This window comes from Capsicum annuum, chromosome 4, assembly GCF_002878395.1.
Source record: "Capsicum annuum cultivar UCD-10X-F1 chromosome 4, UCD10Xv1.1, whole genome shotgun sequence".
Taxonomy (NCBI): domain Eukaryota; kingdom Viridiplantae; phylum Streptophyta; class Magnoliopsida; order Solanales; family Solanaceae; genus Capsicum; species Capsicum annuum.
Genome location: NC_061114.1, coordinates 93,609,247 through 93,618,864, shown reverse-complemented (window position 1 = coordinate 93,618,864; position 9,618 = coordinate 93,609,247). Strand labels below are relative to the sequence as shown.

The 9,618-nt window shown below is 41.3% G+C and overlaps 1 protein-coding gene across 3 annotated transcripts in view; it reads right to left on the bottom strand.

The window, feature by feature from the left end:
- Positions 1 to 536: 536 nt before the first annotated feature.
- Positions 537 to 9,618, bottom strand: part of LOC107867815 (phospholipid-transporting ATPase 2) — a 49,968-nt gene continuing 40,886 nt past the window's right edge. For 2 of the 3 annotated variants that reach the window (XM_016714256.2, XM_047411887.1), the window contains exons 23-24: positions 2,390 to 2,540; positions 537 to 1,478 (exon numbers count right to left, since the gene is read on the bottom strand). In XM_016714256.2, the coding sequence (XP_016569742.2) occupies positions 1,143 to 1,478; positions 2,390 to 2,540 (487 nt within the window). In that variant the 3' untranslated portion in view covers positions 537 to 1,142. Of the gene's footprint in view, positions 1,479 to 2,389; positions 2,541 to 3,503; positions 3,863 to 9,618 lie in introns of those variants that run through there. The other variant, XM_047411888.1, reaches the window with a different exon arrangement.

Below are 9,618 nucleotides of genomic sequence, written 5' to 3'. Positions count from 1 at the left end.
TTACTATCATGAACAGCATTTTATGTTTCAATTTGTGAAATTCCCAAACTGAATGTGGGTGAATCTTCATTAGCCATTGAAGATAAAACAAATTAACACAAAAGGATTTTAAAGCATAAACCAAGAGCTAACCTCTTTGAAGAAGTTGTCAATTTTTCAAATTAAAGGATGAACGATTACGGTTAAAATCAGTTGAAGTATTGAAGAATGAAGTTGACTCAAAATCTACTAAAATGAGAGATTTTAGGGGAGTAATTTGTGGGAAGAAAAAAAAAAAAGATGATGCGTAATAAAAAAGAAAGAGATGGCGTAAAAAGAGGAGATAAAATAGGATGTGCAAGTTATAGCATATGTATCACCAGTAAATATGCAAATAGGATTTTATGTAATTTTTAAAACATTAAGGGATATTAGGTAATATGATGTCTTAAATATGAGATTTGTGTAATTTTCCCTTCTTATTACATATCGACTTTCCATCCCTTATTATAGTAGTGCACTGTCACAAAAATCACCCACGGGTCACACTGAATATCTATGCAAAAATAAAAACATTTCAACAACCGTGAAAGATCTGTACGTCAGTATTATCATTTCCAATCTGACTTATAAACATCACTGCAATTGATACACGGGAACTTTGTTTCTAATTCAAGGTTTCCAGCCCAATGTTGTTCTAAATATTTTACAAATCCACTCAATAGCATCAACTCGTAAAAAACAAAAACGTTGAAAATGATGCTGGGTATATTTCTGTGACGAGGATAGGTCTCTCTGATTCCATTCCAATTGAGTAGATATTGTAAATTAATATCACCCTGAAATGGGGTGCCAGAATCTGTGAAATGTTTCATTGTTTCCTTCAATAAACAAGAATCAAAATCGTGCTATGCTGTTGCATCTTCATATCCTGAGAATAGTAATCCGTCCTGATCTTTACAGCATAAGCTGCCAAATACAGTGGCCCCTGAGCATGATGTTGGCAGTTTGATGCAACTATTATTCGCGCAGCATAGAATAAGTGTAGAATAAGATGCTGATCAGTTCAAAAGAACAGATCAGCAGTCAGTGTCCTCGGTGTAGTATCTTTTCTACATCTGATAAGTATAATTCCATGTGTCCTACCAGATGAACTGTCAATATTAGTTGTCCTTGCAGTTTCTTGTATAATTTGAAGACAATCGGGCCTGGGACTGAAAGAAATCAAATGGAGCCCCTGGTCCAAAAGAACGTCTTGTAGCACTAGGAGAATCTGAGAGCAGCGGCTCATAGACTGAAGTACGGTTCTTGGGTTGAGAAATTGATAAAGGGGAAACATCTTTATCCAAAGATCTCGACTGAGGCTCTATATTACCCAGGGACAATATAGGTCCTCCCATACGTTCGGCTTGCTGAAGTATGTTAATTTTACTAGATCTGTAGGTATACCTGAAGTACTTCAAAGCTAGCACTGGACCCATGCCAGCTGCAACAATGATCTGAAATGAGAAGGTAAGCTAGAATTAATTATGTAGTATTATTGAACTAAAAGAGGGAATAAGAAAATAGTTCCTCCCGTAGAATAATTGCTAAAAAGGAGCATCCCATCTAATTAGAAGTAACAAAGCATTTCATATAAACAATTAGGAGCACCTTATCACCTTTAGCATATAGAAATTAGTAGTTATAAAATACTTCAGTCAATTTGTAATACTTTCAGAAGGTACTACACTTTCTAGCATTGGTTACCTACTACAACGGATCGATATTTAAACAACAAAGATTTTCAAAATCACAGCATCACTATACGTGAATTGCCTAATGTAACATATATTTGGATCAACAAGGAAAGATGATGAATAGAATGATATCATGCCAGAACTACTGAAGGATAACTACTTGTCCCAAGTAACATGACACACTCTTCTCAGACATATTAAATTATTTTAAACTCGGCCTATTAATTACATTTTGAAGTGTCAAAGAACTTGGGTTCATGCAACAATTCGAAATCAACTCTTACGTTATCTTTTTCAAATCAAACGAAGTACCCAACTACAAATATTTTTTCTAACTGCTGGTGTAATAGTAAGTCATCTCCTAAAGCCTTCTGCCCAGCCACAATCTACTATAAAACTGGATCGACTAACAATTTTGAAGCATTGTCTCGACTCTCTAACTGGGTTTTTGTTAAGCATGTTCGTCAGGGTTATAAAAGTAAAAACACGATCCAAAGAGAGCTTCAAATTCAGAAATATATGAACCAAGAGTTAAATACTGTCCAAATGACTTGAAAAAAAAAAAAAAAAAAACTGTTGAACTGTAAACAATAGACAATCACTTTGAAAACATCATGATATCACTAACGGATTTGAACACTACATTAAAAAGAAAGAAAAAGTTCACTTACAAATATAGTAATCCAGTATGAGGGCTGTCTACATAAGCGAAACATTATTGTATACAGGCCGGAGGATGGGAAGGCACTGACAATCCAATTGATGACATAAAATGCAACAAGATTTCCCCATATGGCAATGTGTTGCAATATTGTGAAAGAACTGTAAAAATTGAGACAAATTTAGTTCCCTAGAGATTTAGGACCAGTATTGTACTATTGCATACTACCATGCATTGCAAGAACTAATACACATAGATTTTGTCCAACTAAATAAAGATTTATATAGTAACCCACTAGGGAGGTGAAAATGATACTATCAAAAATTGTACCCACTTCTGCTTTCACTGGTTATCAGCCAAACTTTATCCTTACAAAGGCAAAATTTCATTTTGACTTTAGATAAATCACATTTAGGTCTCAAAATGTAGGAGCGTTGTTGCAATCTAGTCCCCAAATTGAGCCAATTGGATCCTTATTTTATGAAGTTGGTCCTTACACTTCCACCGACCAATTCAGAATATTTTTCCCGTCAAAAATTAGCCTAAAGTGACTATCCTAATTTCTAGCGGCAAGTTGGAGAAAGATGAAACAGTAGACCACAAGAGAAAGGAAAGGAGACAGCCCTCCAAGAGGACTCATGAAAATAGTAATGTAACAATTATAGCAAAAAGAACAACGATACTTAAACAATTCTCCATCCTTGCCACCCCAATCTTCGGCCATGCCCACCAGCTTCACCCTTACCCTTCCCATCCAAGTACCATCAGTATTGTTAAGGGCATGCTTGAGGAATATTAAACTGAGACTACGTGCCGTGTAGGTATTGAGCGATCCACCTTGCTTAAGTGGTGCTCTATCTTTAATAGAATGACACTGAACTAGAAATTGTTGTCACAGTTGATACACTATCAATACTTATATTAGTGATTAGGAATTACAAATTTGAAATTTAGAAAACTTTGTCACTAAATCTGACGATGAAACTAAAAACTGTAATATTTTGCCTCTGCAACAGAAATTTAGAATGGTTTCTGAACTTGGATTAACATGGTTTTACTTCATATCTTTTGCTTAATTGAAAACATTCTTAGTTCCTTTATGTCGGCGTAACCACACCTTTTTCTCGTGAGTTTATTCTCCAATGGCACCACACTTCTCTTGGATAACTACTCAAAGGCCCCTGCATTTTTTCCAGCCACTATTTCGGGAATATTTGGCAACTGAAATTTTTCCCACATGATCTATCAGCTGAAACTTTTCAGTGAGATCAGTCAACAAAAACTTCTACAAGTTTCTACATGCAAAACCTTTCCAGGTGACTTTCCAAGCATGTTTACTGAAAACAATGGACTTTCGATATGTCAGTGTTGTTAAAAGTTTGCTCAAAGTACATTTAAGCCCTGAAACTTGATGAATCCCAGATTGCTCTTTGCTCGCTTAGTTGCCACTTTGGTGTAGGCGTCAAGGTCCTAAGACGTGCATCTTTAAGACCACAACAATAGACAATAAATATAATTGAGAAAGTGATATAAGTTAGTAAGAAAGTATCAAGACAATAAATATAATTGACAAAGTGAAATGTTCCTCTTTGCTAAACGGTCACTGACCGCCTCCGTCAAGACGCTGGAGACGGCATATATAACGCCGGAATCAGGTAAGTGGCTCTTTCTCCCTCGTTTCTCTCTCTCTCTCTCCCCAGTTTCTCTCCTCCCCGTCTCTACCCCTTCCCCTCTCGCCCCCTCTGTCCCCACTTAGACGCGGCTTTCGCCGACGGGTTACGGTTCCCGCCGGCTCGACTTGTTTCGGGTGACGGGTACGGGCGGGGCACTGATCGGAGCAGGTTGGTATGCGGAGAAGCCAACATACAGCTTCCGGCAAGTATTCCACTGGAAGCGCCGGCAATATTCAAGCTAAATTCAAGCAAAGCTCCGCCGGGTCTGGTCCGGCGACACATCTCCGGCAACCAATTTCGTCAACAGATTTTGCCGTAATCAGCAGCAAGCAGGAGTATCCGTTGACACCTAAACTTCGACCTTTAGTTACTTCCTTCAATTTAGTTTTATATATTATCCTGTTCCTTGGTTTTATTCCTTTATTGTGACTTGAGCTGTGACTGGTTGTTTTAGCTTTTGACGGATATTGTGTGTGGTTCTAGCTGCTAGACCGAATAGGGTGTTTTGTGCGTGACGACTTTTTGTCCTGTTTTTGCCTTGTTTGTTTGCCTGTCTGTTTGGGGCTTTGTTCCGACTTTTGTGTAGTGGCTTTGGGGGTTGATGGTGGAGTAGGGTCATGTCCGAGGGGGCTAGGGCGGGGGTTAGTTTCGGGAGGGGGTGAAGAGGGGAGGGCAGGGGAGGGTGTGGGGTCTAGGCCGGGCGGTAGGGCTGGTTCGATGAGGGGTGGTAGAGGTAGGCGAGAGGCGAGAGAGAATAGGTTGAGGGTAGGGTCTTGGAATATAGGGATCCTCCAGGATAAGTCCGTTGAGCTGGTGAAGATCCTTAAGAAGAGGATTAATATTGCGTGTGTTCAGGAGACAGGGAGTGAGAGGCGGCGGAATGGAGTGGGCATCTTAGTGGACGAGGATCTTAGAGGGCAGGTGGCGGAGGTTAGGAGGGTCAATGATAGGCTAATGACCATTAAGCTGGTCGTTGGGGGGTTTACTTTGCACGTGTGTAGTGTTAATGCACCGCAGGCGGGCTTGGATGAGGAGGTGAAAGCGAGTTTTTGGGAGGCTTTGGACGAGGTGGTGAGCAGCGTGCCTAGCTCGGAGAAGATTGTCATAGCAGGGGACTTTAATGGGCACATTGAGGTTTTACCAGGAGGCTATGATGATGTGCATGAAGTCTTTGGTTTCGATGATAGGAATAGGGAAGGAGCTGTGCTATTGGAGTTTGCGAGGGCTTTTGGGCTGGTGGTTGTTTACTCGAGTTTTCCGAAGAAAGAGGATTACTTAATTACCTTCCGAAGCGCGATAGCCAAGACTTAGATTGACTTTTTGCTGCTTAGGAAGAGGGATAGGGCCTTTTGTAAGGACTATAAAGTCATCCCGAGTGAGCATCTTTTGACCCAGGCTTCTGGTGATGGACTTGATAATCAAGAAGAGCAAGAAGAGAAGGGTCGGGGAGGGCCGACCTAGGAATAAGTGGGGAGGTTTGACGCTAGTTAGTGCGCTGGAGATAAGGGAGAAGGTGGCGGGAAGAGGGGTATAGGAGTGCAGGGGGGACGTGGATGTTATGTGGGATAGGGTTGTCAGTTGCGTCACGAAGACTGCAAGAGAAGTGTTGGGTGTTTCGAGGGGTCGGACAGAACAGCATAAGGGGGACTGGTGGTGGAATGAAGAAGTTAAAAAGAAAGTGGAGAGTAAGAAGGGGGCGTATGTTAAGTTTATTAAGAGTAAGGATAAGGAGGAGAAGCGGGTGAATAGGGAGGTGTACAAAGTAGCGAGGAAGGAGGCCAACTTAGCAATTACGGTGACTAAGACAGCAGCGTTTGAGAGCATATATGCGGGGTTAGAGGAGAAAGGCGGGGAAAAGAGATTGTGTAGGCTGGCTAAAGCTAGGGAGCGAAAGGGTCGTGACCTCGATCTAGTGAAGTGCATTAAGGGGGAGGGAAGTACATTAAGGGGGAGGATAGGAGAGTTTTGGTAGAGGATGCCCATATTAAGAAGAGATGGCAGGAGTATTTTCATGGTTTATTGAACGAGAAGGGGGACAGAAGCATGAGCTAGGACAGCTGGAGCACTCGGAGGATAATCGGGATTTCGGTTACTATAGACGTTTTAAGGTTGAGGAGGTCAGAGAAGCTATTCATAGGATGCGGAGGGGTAGGGCGACAGGGCCTGACGAAATTTCGGTGGATTTTTGGAAATTTACTGGTGGAGCTAGTTTTAGCTGGTTGACTAATTTGTTTAATGGCATTTCAAGTCTACAAAAATGTCTGAGGCTTGGAGATAGAGTACGATGATTCCGTTGTATAAAAACAAGGGTGACATTCAGAGTTGCAACAACTATAAAGGTATTAAGCTGTTGAGTCGCACTATGAAGATTTGGGAGAGGGTGGTTGAGCGGAAATTGAGGAGGGTCGTGTCCATTTCGGAGAATCAGTTTGGATTTATGCCTGGTCAATCGACGACAGAGGCAATCCACCTGGTGAAAAGATTGGTGAAGTATAGGGAAAGGAAGAGGGATTTACACATGGTGTTCATCGACCTGGAGAAGGCTTATGTCAAAGTCCCGTTCTTTGGAGATGCTTGGAGGTGAGAGGGATCCTAATAGCGTACATCAGAGTGATTAAGGACATGTACGAGGGAGGGAAGACTCAGGTGAGGACGGCGAGAGGAGACTCTGATCATTTCCTGGTAGAGATAGGGTTGCACCAGGGATCGACTCTCAGACCGTTTTTGCTTGCGCTGGTGATGGATGTGTTGACACGGTGTATTCAAGATGAGGTACCTTGGTGTATGTTATTTGCAGATGATGTAGTGCTAATTGATGAGACCTGAGGAGGGGGGGGGGGGGGGATGAATAAAAAAATGGAGGTTTGGAGGCAAACCCTCGAATCTAAGGGGTTTAGGTTGAGTAGGTCCAAAACGGAGTATTTGGAATGCAAGTTTAGTGACTCGAAGTAGGAGGACGGAGTGGTGGTGAGGTTGGATTCCCAGGATGATTGTAAGAGGGATAGTTTTAAATATCTTGGGTCTATAATCCAGGGGAATGCTGAGATTGATGAGGATGTCTCTAAACGTATTGGAGCAGGTTGGATGAAGTGGAGGCTCGCCTCGGGAGTGCTGTGTGATAAAAAGGTGCCCTTAAAGCTTAAAGGCAAGTTCTACAGAGTGGCAGTTCGTCCGACCATGCTGTATGGTACGGAGTGTTGGTTAGTCAAGAACTCCCACATTCAAAAATTGAAGATAACGGAAATGAGAATGTTACGTTGGATGTGTGGACTTACTAGAGGAAATAGAGTTGGGAATGAGATTATCCGGGAGAAGGTGGGCGGTGGAGGACAAGATGCGGGAAGGAAGCTTGAGATGGTTTGGGCATGTGATGAGGAGGGACACGGATGCCCCAATTCTAGGTGTGAGGCTAGCTTTGGATGGTTTCAGGAGGAGTAGAGGTAGGTCGAAGAAATACCGGAGAGAAGTGATTAGGCAAGACATGGGGCTGTTACAGCTTTCTGAGGACATGACTCAAGATAGGAAGGTGTGGAGGTCGCGGATTAGGGTAGAAGGTTAATGCGTGTGTGGGTTATAGCTAGTAGTTAGGGAGCTCTGGTGTAGCCGGCTTAGTAAGCTTACGACTGTGCTCACTGGTAGGAGCCGTTAGTGTATGCTACTACGAGGGGGTGGCCTTTTATTATTTCTTATTTACTGTTTTTTACTTTCGTATTGCTCTTATTTTCATGGCTCTCTTACCTCTATTTGTATTATTTCTCATTTCTTATCTCGGTTATGCCATCCATTCTGCTTCAGGTATTACTATGACCGCGTTAACTATTCTTGATCTTGAGCCGAGGGTCTATCGGAAACAGCCTCTCTACTTTTTCGGAAGTAGCGGTATGGACTACGTAAATTTTACCCTCCCCAGACCCCACTTGGTGGGAATTCACTGGGTTTGTTGTTGTTGTTGTTGTACAATAAGAAATTAGATATTCGTTAAAAGAAGAAATAGTGGCAGCAGCGCTGAATTTCTTCAAATGGGGTAAACTGTATAGAGCTATTAACTGCACTGCAATCACTCTTATTCCTAAAACCCCCAACCCTGCCACTATAAAAGAGCATAGACTCATATCTTGCAGCACAGTCCTTTACAAAGTCATCTCTAAAAGACCTACCTGTAAACTTCAGAAGGTGATAGCTACAGTCATTAGTAATACTCAAGCAGGCTTCATCCCAGGGAGGAGAATTGCTGATAATATAATACTATCTCATGAGTTCATTAAAGATTACAGTAGGAAAACACTTCAACTAGATATATGATTAAAGTAGACTTACAGAAAGCCTGTTGAGTGGATTTACATTGAGCAGATGATGATGGGGTTAAAATTTCCAGTCCAATTTACCAGTTGCTATATATGCAGACCTTGGGTGATTATCCTAATGTAGAATGGAGACATTTGATTTTTCGAAATGAGGCTAGGCCAAAGGCAATTGATACACTGTGGATCCATGCGCATGGGCATTTAAATACAGCAGATAAACTACTAAAATGGGGCATTGATGTTAGCCCAACATGCTCTCTCTGCAAGCTATATGTAGAAAATGATACCCACTTGTTTGAAGAATGTTCCTTCACAGTGCATCTATGGGAAACTGTTGCAGTGGCAGAGTAGCTGCAGCTAGCAACTCAAGGGACTCAAGGCAGTTTTCAAAGCAGTGGATACTTGGAATAACTGAAGGCAAGTCTATGCAGGCTAGACTGATCAAGCTAGTGTACACTGAGATGATTCATATTGAATGGGGGGAGAGAAATATCAGAGTTTTTGAGCAGGTACAGAGACACTTCAATGTGATAGCAAAGGAGATAGCTTGCGTTTGTAATGTCCAAGCTTCTAGTGGTACTGGGTTACGACTTCAACAACTTCAATTCTGAATATCTCTACTAAAAGAGAGTTGTGTTTAGGCAGGAAGTAGGTGTTGTTAGTTGTTCTCTTTAGTGATCAACAGGCTGTGTTGTAGCCTAGCTGAAGATATGTAATGTTAAATTGGTGATTAATAAAGTTAAATTAGTTATTAATAAAGTTAAATTAGTTACAAAAAAAAATAGTCATTAAAAACTTATAACAATATCTTTTCATCTACATTAGAAATTTAAAATAGTCTTTGACATTAATTGTGCTTATAGTTACATTTTTTTTTTAAACTGTGGTGTCCGAGCTAGCTTTCGCCCACCTCGACTAAATATACGGATACCTGCCACCTGCCACCTGCCACCTCCTACCAGGAACTACCAGGAACAGATATCGGGTAACACTGTCCACCAAGGCTCTGGGGACAGATGAGAAGAGTCACCTAGTGTTTTTTGTCTCCGCTGTTTATAGTTAACATTTTATTGTATTGCATTTCCTGCTTTTTATTATTCCTCAATTGGTGCTTTGTTTGACAAAAGGCAATACTTCAATTGTGTTTCGTTACTCAAACCCTCAACAAATTTTGACATTTTTGTAGGCTTTTCCCTTTTGACTACTCTTCTATAGGTTTAGTGTGACTAGCTCATCTAAAAGCTAAAGCTGTTAAAGCGGGT